This window comes from Larus michahellis, chromosome 7 (assembly GCF_964199755.1).
Source record: "Larus michahellis chromosome 7, bLarMic1.1, whole genome shotgun sequence".
NCBI classification, from domain to species: Eukaryota; Metazoa; Chordata; class Aves; order Charadriiformes; family Laridae; genus Larus; species Larus michahellis.
This window is the reverse complement of record NC_133902.1, coordinates 47,826,664-47,843,186: the sequence shown is the minus strand read 5'-3', so window position 1 is coordinate 47,843,186 and position 16,523 is coordinate 47,826,664. Positions and strand designations below refer to the sequence as shown.

Here is a 16,523-nt window from a genome sequence, read left to right as displayed (position 1 = left end):
CACTCTTAAATTTAAGCAATTGCTCCTTTTTTTTTTTTCCTTTTTTTTCCCTTTTTTTTTTTTTTTTTTTAAAGTTCACATAGCAAGGATCAATTTCATCACTATTTGTTCATGATGCGCTTCAGATGGGCACCACCAAGGCACAGTCAGGCCTTTTTAATGCTTGTTAAACTGTGGGCCCCCAATAAAATAAAATTAAATGGTTTTAAATAAATAAAAACCACTATCTGAATAACGCTCTGGTATACTTTTCTGGAGGAGAGATTACATGAATCCCTCATGGTTACTCTCCAACCCAGTGTACTTTGGACAAACCAAGGCATCCTTGTGCACTTTGGTATTTTCATTTAACTTACCTCACTACAATAAGTTATTCTCAAACTTATCCTAAACTGTTCCAGGGTACTTGCAGAGCTGTGCTACATCCCCAGAAACAGCTGCATCTCACTAGCCAGCGAGGTAACTACTGCAACATATAAAGATATTATTTTAGTATTTCCTCTCACTCCAAAGTGAATTTAATGCTTAAATTGTGGTTTTGTTATTGTATGCTAGGAAAACTGTGTCACCACAAAATAACCTTTATAGCTATCGGTGCAATATTAACACTTCTGTTGACTCATACCAGTATGATAATATTGTTTTAATTCAAATACGCCTATTCTATAGAAATTCTAAGGGCAAGTAAGACCCACTAAAATCAGAAAAAAGTACAATAGTTTTTCTGCAGCGCCTATGGGCACATAGGCACTTCATCTGGTAGAAGAAGAAGAAGAGTTTTGTAAAAAAACCCAAACAAACCAACAAACAAAAAAACCCAATTCATATATTGTGAGAAATATGCATACTCTTTTCATGTACTTACACTTCAGATTTAGATCTATCGAACTCCACCATCCGAATAAAGCTCTATGACTGACCTCTATACTAGAGGGAGACACGTGTTAATTTTACTTTGCAGATCCAAAGGGAGAAAGTAATACCTTAATCCAGAACTTTAATTCTACCTTACTTTTCTGTCTTACTTTTTTTTTTTCAAAGAAAGAGCCAATTTTTGTCTCCCTGTAGGTCTCTTCTTCTGTTGGTGTTCTCCTGCCTGCTCTCTCTCCTGCCTTCCCTTGCCCTGCCGGCTGTGCTGTCTGTTCCCACAGATTTGCCTTTCCATCTGCATTGTCGGCATTTACCAAGTTGGACATTATCATCCTGGGTAGAGCACCTCTTATCTTCATATTGCTTAATTTGTCAAGTCTAACACATTTGGGTTAATAAACACTATTTTCAGACTAAATTGCCACTGATACACACTACTACCTCAAACATCTCTGCATATAACAACAGCCTAAACCTTATTGTATCTCTTTTTCAATACTTGCTTGAATTAAGCTACCTTTTTTTTTTCCTGAGAAAAAGGTTATTTGCATTATTCCTCTACACATCCTTAGCTCATTTCCCTAGAGAGGCAGGGACGAGAGATTCAAAACACAATTCGGTGCATTTACTGAGCTGCTGCTCCAAGAGACACATGTAGCAGCCGCTCCATCTGACAGAGGAATATGAACACAACAGTATTGGTGGCTTTTTGCTGTTTGTTACAACATCTTATCATCACCGCGCTAGATTTCGGTCTCACAGCCCATAGGAGTCTCCTCCTGAACACCATCAGTGCTAAGAATTGCTGCAACACCAGGACACACTTATTTCTGTTACTCCCCCATTTTCTTCTTGTTTCTGCTAGCAAAAAGGTGCAAAGAGCAACTGATTTTTTCCCTGCGGCTATTTGCAGTTTCATTCTGCACAACAAAATTTCTCTTCCCTGAGAAAAAGGCTAACAAGATAACTTCAGCTCAGGACCCTACCCAGATGGAAAAATATTTTTCAGACTTATTGCACTAACAGAGTAATTTTCATCTGTTATTTATCCGGCTCTGCTCTGTTTTCAGACGCATTATTTATCCAACCATCACCTAATTATTTTCATGTATCATAAAGTAGAAAGTTATTGAGCTCAAATAATAGAAAGTAACAGAAGAGTGGAAGGCTTTTTAATCACAATCATGAAAGGAAAATTGGAAAAAATGACACCAGAAATTCATCCCTGACTTACAAAATAATTGATGACTGTCTAGCTTAAAGCAAAAGTAAACATCCAGCCAAAATATCTTATTTCTAACCATTCCAGAAGCCAGGTGAGGGACTCATTTCAAAATTTCAAGGTTTTTGCACCTCTGACCTCTGCGCTAATGAATTTGTGTGCTCTGCCAAACTTGTAATTAGCAGTTGAACACGAGGCCTTGAAAAAAAAAACAACCAAACAAACCCCAAACAAAATTATTTGAGGACTATGTAAATGTAAATGCTAGTGCTAAATAAAATATGCCACAGCATCACAGTAACGGATAACATACATTTACATTATGTATATATCCAGCTACATATAAAAAAATTAGTACGCAGGCATATATATATATATATATGCATACACACACCCTTTTGCACAAAATAAAGATCACATTTCTTCCTAAACTGGTCTCTGAATGGCAAAAACATAGAACAAGGGATAGTTCAAATATAACACTAGAAATTAAAGAAGAAATACTCTTTTTTGTACTATATTGTCATCTCTCTTCCAAATTTTTGTCAAGTCACATTATAAATAACTTAAATTATATGGGCTTCATCACTTCCCTGAGGGAAGACTTTATATGAGTATTAAGAAGTAACCTGGTTATTTCTACTTTATTCACTCCCTGCTGTCTCTGCTTCAATATCCTAACAGGCAACAATAACGAAAAAAACACATGTAAGACTATAAATGCTGAAATTACAATATCACCAAGCAAACTGCATATGGGAAAAAAAAAAGTGAGATTATACAGGAAAAAGGTTTTTGTGATTGATGATAATACCACATAGTTAAGATGGGAAAGAGCCTCCATTTACAGTTGGCTTGAATTATCTTTTTCTCCCCGTACAGGTTGAAACTCTTCATGCATGGTCACAGTCCTGTCAGGTATTGGATTTGTTAAGCTATTAAAAAGCTGTGTGTTACAGAAACACTTTTTCTATGCAAAAACTGCAGACATTTAACATTTCTACCATAGTGCATCTCATGCCTACGCTTACGAGCATTGTAAAGGAAAGGGTATCATCTCATTTGTTTCTGTAGTCAGATGGGGAAACAAAGGCAATGGTAGAGGGAAAACGACTTACCCAAGAAATGACTTTTAATACAATGGATTTAAATCGCAATGTTAAAATAAATCTCCAAAGCGCAGTTCTAAGATGTGTTAATTGAACTTGTTTTGGGAAGGCTAGGACTGGAGAAGTCATATCAGTATTTTAACACTGATGAACAGAATGGAAAAAGTGTTTTCTTTGGCAGGCAACACAGGGAAAGAGCGAGGCCGTCGGCCCCAGCGCGTTGCTCTGACTCTCTAAACATGGATTTTCCCTACCAGCCTCTAATGAGCCCCGGTCAACTGGGAAATGAGGTTCCTCTGGGTCCTAGGAGGTGGCAGAACTCACCTCAAAAACCTTCCAAAGATGAGATTTTTGTGTTTTGTTTTTTTTTTTTTTTCCCTGAAACTTCTACCACACTTTTCCTACTAGCTACCATGAGAATTGACCGCTTACTCACTATTAAAACTTCTATGCAGATGCAATGAAAAAAAATTGCCGCTGTTGGGCAAAGCGTAAGAAGTAACGAAGTCGCTTAGAGCACCGGCCTGCTGCTGCACGAAGACAGCGCTGTAGCATGCCACTTGGTCTGGAAAAGTTTAGTAGATTAATTACTGATCCTAACAATTAACGCAAACAGGAATTCCGGATAAAGAAGTTAATGTTTTACAGAAATGGATGGCTGATTTTTCTTTCACATGCCTGACATTTTCACTCATTGAAAGAAGTAGATTGTTCAGCTCCGGCTAATTTGGAAGACAAATAAGTTTATATAGTGATTAGCTCATTGTGGGAATTACTGGAAGCAAATGAAAGAGACCCTTCCATTGGAGGACTTCAGAGCATTTCTCAAGTGCTATTGAATTTAGCCTAAGTACATGGCAACAAAGCAAGCAAAAACCTCCTATTCTAGAGCATCTACATTGATGTATGATGCAAGTTGCTTGCCCAGGAAAAGGAATATGAAAAAACATGGACTTACCCGCATTATGCTTTAAGAGATTTATTATATCTCTGATACCAGTTTTGTAAAGAATCACCTCTGATTGTTCACAATGAAGTCACTAGAAAAGCATAGAGCTTTTCCTTTAGACTCACAAAAATAAGTACAACAAAAGAACCCTCTATCATTAAGTGGAACCTTTTCAGGTACTTTTTAAGGCAAAGACAGAGTTAGGGAGGTCAAATTCACGCTTTACAGCAATTCACTGCTATGGACTATGGGGAGAACCCGATGCAAATGCTGTTCTGTTCATAACCCGAAGAGAGTGCAACAAGGGTCTATGTCTGGAAAAGGATGGGAAAGGAAAATACCTCTGGGTAAAGCAATGAACTCATCTATTAAAAATAACATTCTGAAAGATGAATTTCATGGAAATGCACTTCCTTTCAATATTTTCATTAAATGATGTATTTATACTACAAAGGCTTTATGCCTTCTGGATATTCATGGATTGAGGCCATTAGCATTTTTTAGCTTGTTTTTGATGCATGCGACCATTGATATGTGGAATAATTTAAAGCTGTTTTTCCCCATCAGTAAGAAAAATTATTACAAGCAGAAAGCCCGAATCACTGTGTGGTACATTATCACCAGCAATTCAGTGAAAAGGAAAAGAGAAAAACTTAAAAATGTATTTTTGACCATTTTCATCAGGAACTGGGCTCACATTTCAGCCCCCGTACAAACCATGGCCTCAGCACAGTCTGTCACATCATTATGGGAGCAGACTTGGAAAGAACCATAGCATCTCCCAGGCATCCCAGCCTCACGCCTCTTCTCCCACTCTTAAAGAAAACAGCAAACACATTTGCAATGGTCTGAAAAACAGGGAGTTTCAGTTTTAAATTTAAAAGGATTGGAAAAACGGAGTTGGTCCAAAACTATTATTACTGAGAGCCTGCCAAGGGAGAGACAAGGATTTGCAAGGGGAGGGAGCAGCAATAGCAGGCCAAGACCCTGACGTCTCCGTCAGACGTCCTGACAGAGGAAAGGGACAAGGCAGGCGTACAGCAAGACCCCTGGCAGTACGGTGACAAATTCACTCACATCCTCACATCGTCACACCATGTTATTGTGCCGTCAGCAGAGCTGTCACGCGGCTGAGAAGATGGTGTCTTCACTTAAAGCCTTATCCAAGTTTGAAGGATGAGGGCACATGACATCAAAGCTGCTTTTTGTTATTTTTTTTTATTAAAAGGGTCTTTTTTGTTTGTTTGTTTTTCTTTTAAAGCTAACCCACTCCACAAACCCATTTTTAAAAGAAGACATCTTTAAAGCAACCCTAACAGAGAACACGCTCATCAAATATGAACGGACCCAAAATAAACAGCATTGCTGTAAACACAAAGTGGGTAATTACATTATGGGCTAATGAGGCAAAACGTACTGAAAGAAGTTATCAGGGAAGCGCACCAGGCCTGGCTGCTATCAGGGCTGCCATGGGAGAAAGCTGATGGAGATTACTTAGCACCAGTAGGATTTTTTAGTAAAAGAGTAGGAACGTACATGAGATAGAGCAAATTAGGAAATGGGATAAACAAGACCTATTTAAATGCTCCCACACAATTTTTCCGTGAAAGAGCAAGAGGATGTTTTGATTATAATGCAGCAGCTTCGATATAAATTCAATTAATATGAATTATTCTTTAAGGACATAAATTAGCCAACAAAATATGAGTCACAAGACTAAGGCAAAGAGCTCAATATGATTAAAAAAATCAAAAGCTTATTACAGTTGAGGATAACACCTGCCATTACATGAGATGGAGTGAAATATCCCACAAAGACTATAAATTCTGTTCCTTCCAGCATAAGCTTATATACTTATATACTAGCTCAGGCCTTGTAGAAATGTTGCCCATTCAATATTGCAGCAATACCGAGCCCTTTCTGAGATTTCAGTTTCCTTTAATATATCTACTGGATTTACCATTCCAAGAATTTACACAGGGTAAATTGCTGCTTCAGCAGCTAACCCCGTCGCTGGGGGAGGCGGATGACACCCAGAGTGCCACGGCTGAAATCAAGCACAGGAGCAAGAGGAAGGAGTATTTACCACCAAACCCATCAAGCCATCTTCTGTTTCCACTAAGGCTGTTTCAGCTGAAGGAGAAGCCAATTTGGCTGCCACCTAATTGGCAGCGCTGAGCAGCAGCTGCCGGTGCATCACAGGACACGCTGGGCAGGCAGAGGGACACGTAATCACCCACCGAATCCACCTCTAACATCGACAAATAAGTAAAGCAGGAAAAAATCATTGCCAGTTAGGAACGACACACAGGACCTCTCATCTAAAACAACAGCTTTGGAGCAGAGGTTAAAAAATAAAACCTGTGTAACAAGATGAAGCCAGTAGAGGTAATAAAAACAAGCTAAACTGTTAAGTTACGGACGTATAAGATTAAATATTCCTCCTGAGAATCTACCCATGAATGACTTGTTTCCTTTTACCCCCACTTACCTCTTTTTTTCGATACTATGGATTAACCCAACTGAGCCTTCCCCCAGCTCTGCAGCCAAAGCACAAACCAGCGAGTGCCATCAGCGCCAGGCAAGTGCTCCGTCTCAGCATCCTCCTCCTGCGCTACAGCACACCACCGGGTACCTTTATTCACCTTTTTACTCCCAGAACCACGCTTCAGATTAAATACTTTTTTCATTTCTCTCCCCCAGTGAGTGAGGGAGCGCACAACATGCATCACACTCTGTCTTTATTTCTTACGGTCAGATTCTTCTACCATCCCCTCTCCTAAAAGGCTCTTTTAACTCCCTGGAACATTTTAACCCATCTTCTCCACCGCTGCTCCAGGTTTGGGGTGCTTTTGTAAGCACAGAAGTGTGTTAAGTATTTCCAGGGAATATAAGAGTCTAACATGTCCTTTCTTTACTCTTCTGAGGTGTCCCTTTGCATTTTTCATGCATGACAATGGTGGCTCATGGTCATTTTAGGATCAGGAAAGGCAAACAACGAGATGATCCCATGTCATTCTTTAGGTTTTCAGGGATTAAAAAGGGAAAATGTGGAACTATTAAACAATATGTCTAACAAGGATAGAATACTTGATAGAAACTGGGTGCAACTAGCTAAAAGAAACAAAATGTACCAAAGATGTGGTAAGAGCGGATCTACAAATACAATAAAGGGAAAAGTTAACATCAATGTATCTAAGAGTAGGCAAAAATTTTCAAAATCCTGAAGAGTGGCATTATTAAAGAAAAAGCCCTTTTACGGGAACTAGCAATTACTGGTGTGCCCTCCATAAATGACTTTGTAAATAACCGCTCCTGCATCCGCTGTCATTCTCTGTGTCATTGTTTTGCTGGCTTCCCAACAAATGTTTTAATGGTACTTATTGCCAAGGGCACCCTCTCACCGCCGTGACTCAAGGTCCTCAATAACTACTTCTCTGTTGTGAAACCTAATGTGAAGGCCAAACCCTGCCAGCCAACGGCATATTAAGTTCTAATAAATTGCTTAATTTATATATTCAATACAAATGACAAATTATGTTACATCCTTTACTTCCATGTCTCTAATTATCCTGTCTTTCAAAACACTTTAAGAAGTCTTGCATCACATGGTCAGTCTTAAAAGCCACAGATTTATGGCTATGGGCTGATTTCATCATTTATTTCCTTCTTTCTTACCTGTTTCAGCTCACATAGCTTTTTGCCTAGATTTATTATTTTACAATTATACAGAAGTCCTAAGCTGTATGTAAATCTATTGCTAAACACATAAAATGAGATAAATACAAAGCGTTACATGAGGGGGGGAAAAAACAATCTGGTCTATAAAATAAAAATGGCCTCTTAGTAACTGTTAATACTCAGGATAAAATAATCAAATTTAAAAAGAATGCAATGAAAATATTCCCTCAGTGCCAAGTAGTAGTCAAAAAGGAAAGGACTGGGCCTGGAGATACAGGCAAAAAAGCATTAGCGATGCTCTTGCAACCTTCAGGGAAGGGAAGAAGGTACAAGTTCAGGAATGGTACAATTTGATAACATCTTTTTTTTACGTTCTATATAATTTACATTAATTATGAACTAAAAAAAAACCAGGTGTGGCAAATGAGGTTTTCATAACATTTAGAAAGGAGTAATAGTTTGGGGGTTTATTTTTAGAAGTCAAATTCACCATCACATATCTGGCACATTTGACAAGCCCAGACGTGTGTGGTACGTAAGAAAAACTCTCTTTAACCTCCTTGTCTTTATGATACACACATTAACGTCACAGGTTAGTGGGCTGAGGAGGAAAGCAGGTAAGAGCATAGGTGTACGTGAGAGGGACTTTACTAGCCCATGTATAGGTTTGCTCCTCAAACACAGGTCCACTCTTCCTCATTTTTGCCTGCACTCCCACTTCAGCCTTCACTGAATTTATGCGGTTCTGGCATGGATTCCCAGTACGGTTTTAGGTCACACTGGCAGAGAACGAAAATTCACCATAAGGAACAGCTGCTTCAAGAGACACAGTCAAATGCGCAGCCCGAATTCTCCCTCATACAAGTCACACACATACATGGGCACCAAATGAACTGGAAACAGAGGTTAAGGTTTGTGTTTAAAACATGAGTCAGAGAGCTGGAGATAGTCTGCTGTTCCGCACTAGAGCCAAAAGAATAATTACAGACTAGAAAGGAGCTTAAGAACGCACTTGGATATTACAGGTCCGTGTGAGATAAGGAGCACAAAGCAGTCAGGATTAAATGTCAGTCTTAACGGTGATTTCCTCACGTCTCTGATTGCTCTGATAGGCAACGGGCTTTAGTAGCTCTCCTTAATGTTAAATTACAAGAGCTTAGGGAGCAGAGACAGCTACAAAGTAGAAAAAGCCCTAAACCCTGACAAACCTCATAAACGTTCTTCTAATTTTATGTATCTTAACTCTGACATAATTGTCCCATGGAAATCCTTCAGTATATTACTGCAGATTATCCGGCGACTGAAGGAACACATTAGGAAACATGCAAAAGCATTTAAAGACATTCCAGTTACACTGGCTTCTGAAATGCTCCAATATTAGCTTGCGTGGGATCTTGTCCATCCCAGTGGCTCTGTAATGTTCAAACTGTCATATTAATGCACATACACATTCAGAGTAAGCGCACAGTTTAGTGCTCAGCCATTTGTTGCTAATTCATTAAGCAGTAATGCTCATCCCAAAAATATTATTTTATTTGGTATCATGCTTCAAATAATCGATGAAAATTGGCCTTAAGTCTTAGTCCCCAAAACGATGTAAGTTACATTGCACAGCCTGTACAATTACTTACAATGTCTCAAGAAATCTTCACTGAAAACCATCCTTGTGCTTCACACCATTAGCTATAATTAATTCTCTCTAGATTTTTAGTCAAACTGTGTAAAAAGATCAAACTACTTCCTCAGGTAGAGCTGCAATTCTTAAAAAAATTCTCTTTTTTTGGCTAAGTAACCAAATTTATCAATTTCAGCTGGAGATGATGCATATTTTCACAGCATGAATAAATGAAATAAGTAACCTTTTCCATTAGGATTCTGCTCACGCTTTTTTATTTCCCCTATATGCTTTTCAATAAAATGTATCATTATATTTTATACATCTCATCAGACTCCACAGCCTTTCTTTACCCAGTTAAAGAAGTTGTTTTTTGAATGTTTCTTCTTAAGCATTCATTTCACCCTTCTCCCAGATCCCCTCACTGCAGTTACACTGGAAAACCTTGTTTAAAGGTGATCAAAGCATGTGGAAATTCTCCTTCCTACTCCCCATATGATACCTCGCATCAAAATCTCACTTGGGAATTTCTTCTTAAGTTCTTACCATCTTCATCCTTACTTTGGTAAAGCCTAGGCCCGCATAAGTCTTTTGGCATAAATGATAAATTAAAAGCGACATAAGACACCACATTTCATTGCATTTAAACCATCTAGCCAATTTAAAAGATATATATAACTAATCCAACATTGGTCGGAACTGATGAACTGGATAGTGAGCATCCCTTAGCATCTTGAGAAAAGGTAAAACAAGGGCACAATGAGGATTGCTCTTCCTTAATCATACGTTTTTACCCTAAATAGAAAGGGTCACTGTGATCATCAGCATAATACGGTTAGTTCAGCCTCCCCTGCTCACAAAGTCCTTGAACACCACATTGAAATGGGCAATGCTGTTGGCAACTAACATCTGGAGCACCCTGGGTTTCCTCATACGCTCACTAAGCACCTAGGAACCGAAATACTCACCACGCTGCACTCAGTTTACTAAGCCAGCGTTACATACTAGCTACTTACTCCTGATCGGGGCTGGTTTTACAATCGATGTGTTTTTCACATTCTCAGTCCTCTGAACCTCTTCCCCCCCCCCCCTTTTTTTTTTAACCTGTGACATTTAGTCACCTGCCTTCTACTTCACACCAAACATTTTCTTTCTCAACTTAAATGTTTCTGAGTTAATTTCCAGGGTAAGCAACACTAAAGGAAAAAATGGAATTTGCTGAAATAATACAAGGGCTGCCTAGAAGTTGACTACAATTGAAGGGGAAAAAACATACAAACCTTTTATAAATATTTTTTTCTTGGTGCTTACATAACTAGTGAAGATCTAGTGCTACTACTATTTTTAAAGAAGCAGAAAAACGTAGTAGTTCCTGTACTCCTTCCTCTTTCAGCATGACAGGCAAAACAAAGATAAGTGAACAACAAGCGATCCGTATTCCCTGGCTGCACACTAAGGATGCGGCTCCCGTACTTACCGAGGATTCCTGGGTTCATGATACATTGATGGGGCAACTGAATTGTTTGGATTGTGTGATTTTTAGGAAGTAATCTGTCTCTATCGCAAACTCTCAAATTGGATGTGTACAGAAAACATTCGTTTCAACCACAGAGAAAGCCGAAGACTACTTTGGAATGCACACTGGAAGAGACTACATGAAAAAGGCCATTTTGCATGAATTCATCTGTTTGACTGCACAATCCCATATATCCAATATGAGAAACATGAACTAATTATTTAACATTTGCATATAAATTACATATTTGGGGGTTTTGTGGCATGGTTCCCTGTGTGATCTCAGGCCAGTTTCTGAACCTCTCTAAATCTCTGCTTCCTTGTTTGCAAAACAGATTAATATTAGCTATGCAGGATGGGGTGAGGCTTAATTAACTCAAGTTTGTAATGGGCTTTCTGATCTTCAGATACTATGTAAAAGAAGGACTAGAAAAATCCATTTAAGAAGCAAGAAGCATGTAAGCCCACGTCCACACAACAAACATTTGTTTCATCAAACCCATGCAGAAAATTTGTACTAACATTTCTTTGCCGTAGCAGCAAAAATTACGTTAGCAGAAAGCATAAAATACGTATATTAAAAATAACTGATTCACTTACTTCTTCCTAATTTCTAGGTCCGAAACTGGAACACATCTCAGGCCAGCTCCCAATACCATGAGGGATGATGTTAGTAACACAGTCACCCTCAGACCTAAGATGAAAAAACAACAGTATTTTACAAGTTAAGTCAGCAATGTTGCAAAAAAATGCATTCCCTAAATATATTTATACGCAGTCTCACAGAAGTAATTCATATCTCTTTCAAGTCATAAACACTTTGGTGCTGATATGAATTACAGATACATTATGAAATCCTGTGTTATTTTCTATACTTACACTCCAGAATTACAAAGGCTCACTCTTGGCATACTATCGCCCAGGATTGTATCCAAAATCTTACAGACATTCTTGGAAGTGAAAAGTGATAATAAAAGTATCATCAAGATGTACTGTGTTTCCTTTAGAATTAGAAGCATCAGGGAATCCGCTCCAATGTGTGATCTGAAATCTAGGTAGATCCAAAGAACAATGTAGACTTGTACATTCTTTTCCAACCACTTAATGAGTGCAGACACAGCACTGTTATTGTTTTCTTTCCTAACGCAGAGATGCATTTCATCCTGAAGAAATAACTATTTATTCAGGGGGAAAAAAGTTCAAGTATTTTTTTTGCAGTCCTTGCAATTAGGCCAGGTTTTCGCTGCGCTCAGCTCAAATTGTCAGAGGACGTAAATATAGTACATTAGAAAAAAGCTACAATTGACTGATTCCTCGAATATGTTTTTTCCTCATACTGTGATTCTCAACTGAGAAGCACTTAGATTAGAAACAACTTTATCTTAGTGGTGCAATTCCTTTTGCCCGCGGTTTGCTTGCTGCTGCTAAGGTGTTTCCATCAGCAGCAAACAGAAAGAGAACAGTGACACCTGAGGGGCTTAATCTCCAGAATCTTGTAAAACACCAAAATCATAAATATGCACAATTAAAAACCGCTGATACAGTCTATATCTGTGAAGTCGTAAAACTTGGAAACAATTTCACAGCAACAAACAGAGAATAAAGGGCTTCCATGTTCTTAGCAGAACATAATAAAAACAATTAAATGCCGACAAACGTGCAGTATCTCTAACTTCAGGTAAAACTAGTAACTACCCAAAACACAGACTGAAAAAGAACAAGTCCCTATGATAACTCACCTAACAAACAAATTATTTTGATTGTTTCTATAACCAACAATTTTCAGAGAAGCGCTCCCTCTATGTTAATGACTCCTGTAATCAGCACAATTCAACCAGCACTTTGCACTACACATTTTGTCTCCATGTGAATTTTATGGGGGGGTTTTAGATCACGTATTTTACCAAAACATAATTTCAGTGGTTGAGACATCACTTTGCTCTCATTGCCACAGCTCTTAGTGAACTTCATTCATGGGTGTGCAACTCCTTGTGCTGGACACTGCACAGACCGAATCAAAGACGGCTCCTCTCTCCATCAACCTGGCCCAAGTCAACCCAAACAAAAAGTTGCCAATGCTAAAGGTTTTATGAAATGGACGCGTGACTTCCTTTGGTATGGCTCAGTCATTAAGGAAAGGAATGCAACCGGCAGTCCTGCAACTCCAAAGGACACCTCACAACCCTGATGCCCCGGAGAAGTATCATCAGCTGAGAATATTTGTTTCCTTGAAGGATTTCCAATGCCTGTCCAGACTTACTTGCTTGACTCTGTGCTCAACCAGCACTTGTTACTGTGAAACTAGTTTTTCAAGTATGAGTGTTCAGAGAGTCCTAACTAAATGCCCGGATAATAGGGCTGTTCAAATCCTGTTTTTCTTCATGTTTGCCAGGCCACCCCATGAGCCTTCATGCCATGCTTAACCCCATATTACCAAACTACAGACGTTGTGGGGGTAATCATTTGTATCAGGATTATGTATGTGATGCTTTTGCCTTTTCTCCTGTGAAATGAATCTCTGTGAGCATTGCTTTTGTGCATAATGAGAACTTGCGCGCAATGAGAATTGTAATTTTATTGATGGAAAAAATCAAAACACAAGTCTTTTAATTGAAAAATTTACGGTGTTCCATTTGGAAATGCTGCTGCAATGATTCAGCAAAGGTCTAGTGATGTACATATCACCTTCATATTTTCCATGTAAACCATGGTCTTTTTGAATTGCATGTCGCAAAACACGGCACATTGTGCCTTTTGGGAGACACAAGGACAGAGCCAGCCAGCATGGAAGGTCCCGCTCACGGACACAGAAGGTCCTGCCACAGGAGGCACAAGGCAGGTGCAAGCCCAGGGCACAGCAGTTAATGACTGTTAGACAGACATTTAAGTTTAAATCACTGCAGGACATAGGATCATAGAATTGTTAGGGTTGGAAGGGACATTAAAGATCACCCAGTTCCAAGCCCCCTGCCGTGGGCAGGGACATCTCCCACTAGACCAGGTTGCTCAGAGCCCCATCCAGCCTGGCCTTAAAAAATTCCAGGGATGGGGCATCTACCACCTCCCTGGGCAACCTGTTCCAGTGTCTCACCACCCTCATGGTGAAGAGCTTCTTCCTAACGTCCAGTCTGAATCGACCCATCTCTAGTTTTAATCCATTCCCTCTAGTCCTACCATTACCCAACATCCTAAAAAGTCCCTCACCAGCTTTCTTGTAGGCCCCCTTAAGATACTGGTAGGCCACTATAAGGTCTCCTTGGAGCCTTCTTTTCTCCAGACTGAACAACCCCAACTCTCTCAGTCTGTCCTCATAGGAGAGCTGCTCCAGCCCTCTGATCATCCTCGTGGCCCTTCTCTGGACACGCTCCAGCACGTCCGTATCTTTCTTGTAGTAGGGGCTCCAGAACTGGATGCAGTACTCCAGGTGGGGTCTAACGAGAGCAGAGTAGAGGGGGAGAATCACCTCCCTTGACCTGCTGGCCATGCTTCTCCTGATGCAGCCCAGCATGTTCCAAATCAAAAACTATTTAATTTTTAATTAAAAAAACACACCAAACCAAAAAAAAAAAAAAGACAACCCAAAACAAAAAACACAAACCAATAAAAAGTTTAAATTTAATCTGCAGAAAGGTTTCCTAAGAAAAACAACATGCAATTCAGTGAAAACTGAACTGGATGCCGAAGTGTTCCCCCAGTCCTAAGTTTTGGCTTATCTTTAACGTCAGCCTTAGACGTCAGGTAATTTTATTTTAAAATTATCAGTTAAAGCCTCACACAATCATGTATGTTTGATCTCTCCAAACATTCCTTGAAGTCCCCATTTTGAATACTATATACTGTAATGTTTTGATCGCACAGATTATTCTTTGGCCTTCTCCCCCCCTGCCTTAACATGTAAACACACCCTTAAAAATACTTCCGGTTAAAGCTGCATGTTGAAAATTATGACATCAAAATAAACAGGTAAAAGACTCACAGACAAGCAGCATGTTAGGTATTTTCATTGCTAATTACATGATATGTTTCTACCCTCTATGCACCTTCCCCTTTAATTTTGCTTTACATTTTAACTCTCTGAATCCATCCTCTTTTTCATCTTTGTTAGAAATTGGCCTTTAATATATTTTTATAGTTCTTTCAGTATTTTTGCTTTGAACGTTGCAGTGGTCCTTAATCTGAATTGGGCATCTTGTATCACTCTAAAAAGTGCACACCAGAGTGTTTCAGATCGCAGCATGCATCATGGGGACAACAAACCAAAGTAACCAACCAAGTCTGAAAAAAAGCCTGTGAGCCCTCCAAGAAATTATATCTCTATCTCAAAAGATGTAAGTAATTCACACAAACAAGGTTTCGAGTAGGTGTAAAATTAAGTTCATTAATTTTACCCTATAAACGCAACCAGTAACCGGGGTGTGTGTGTGTGTTACAAATTAAAATCCATCATCCAGTTCCCAATCCCCTTCTACCAAAGGGTTCTGACACATGGACGGAAAGGGAAGAAGCTTCCTAAAAGGGATTTTCTGCCAATGGAGGAAGTTTTCCGCTCTTCGCAGCCTTTCTTGTTGCCATTGCAAAACCTCTTGGAGGAGGTTTTGGGCCCCGCAGGTTGCACTGGCCGCTGAGCAAAGCGTGGCCATGGTCAGAATGGCCAAACGTCATTGGCAGTAACAGAAAAGTCCAAGCTAGCAGCAGAAATTGAGTCAGTAATAAAAAGACACATTAATTATCATTTATGAGTGAAACAGTCGATATTGTTCAACTGTTTAACCCTCCTGCGGCTAACAAGACACTCTGCTTTACAACTTCAGCAGCCCACGCTGCATTTGCTGGTTTTTATTTCTCTTTAAAACAACTACCCCCAAACTCCTGCTGCTATTACAGATTTAACACAAACTCCCAACCCACAATCCTCTTAACTCCCCTGCAAAACACAGACTTTCAGTCCTGCCAAGACCATGTTGTACTAGCAAACCTTGATGTTTACCTGTGCCCATGGCAGGGGGTTGGAACTAGATGATCTTTAAGATCCTTTCCAACCCAAACCATTCGATGATATGCTGACTGGTGGGACGTTTCTAGCTAGCCCACAAGCTTTCTTTCTGGGAAAGCAGCTGCTGCAGCAACACACATGGCAGGATGAACCCAGGCCCCGCCATCACCCGCAGCCCAACACAGAAAATGGGCAAAACCCAACACACCACGACGTGGTCTCGCACCGGAGCCGGAGGCAGCAGCCACCAGTGGCACCCAGCTGCTCTTCAGCTCCCTCACAACAATGTCAGGCGACGGCATCCAATACGTGGGTGTTGCTAACCCCCCCAACTCTGCCAGCACGCCTTACTTTCAAGATACTTTTTAAAGTACATGAAAAGAAAATTCTTCCCCCCGCCCTCCACACACTGCATTACTGACTTGTAACCCAGTTAAGTGATTTAGTATGCCCAGTTTAATAAGAAACTTAGTAAAGGATGCTGTACAGCTACAATGAACTCCTCATTCCAACTATTTACACATTATCAGTTTGTTATTCAGAAAGAGAACATGATCAACAACCGCTTA

At 39.7% G+C, this 16,523-nt stretch overlaps 1 protein-coding gene across 1 annotated transcript in view; it reads right to left on the bottom strand.

Moving 5' to 3' along the window:
* The window catches only part of SLC49A4 (solute carrier family 49 member 4), a 66,020-nt gene that overhangs the window by 33,401 nt on the left and 16,096 nt on the right, over positions 1-16,523 (bottom strand). Inside the window, exon 2 of the mRNA XM_074593716.1 lies at positions 11,562-11,655. Within this exon, the coding sequence (XP_074449817.1) occupies positions 11,562-11,655 (94 nt within the window). The remainder of the gene's footprint in view (positions 1-11,561; positions 11,656-16,523) is intronic.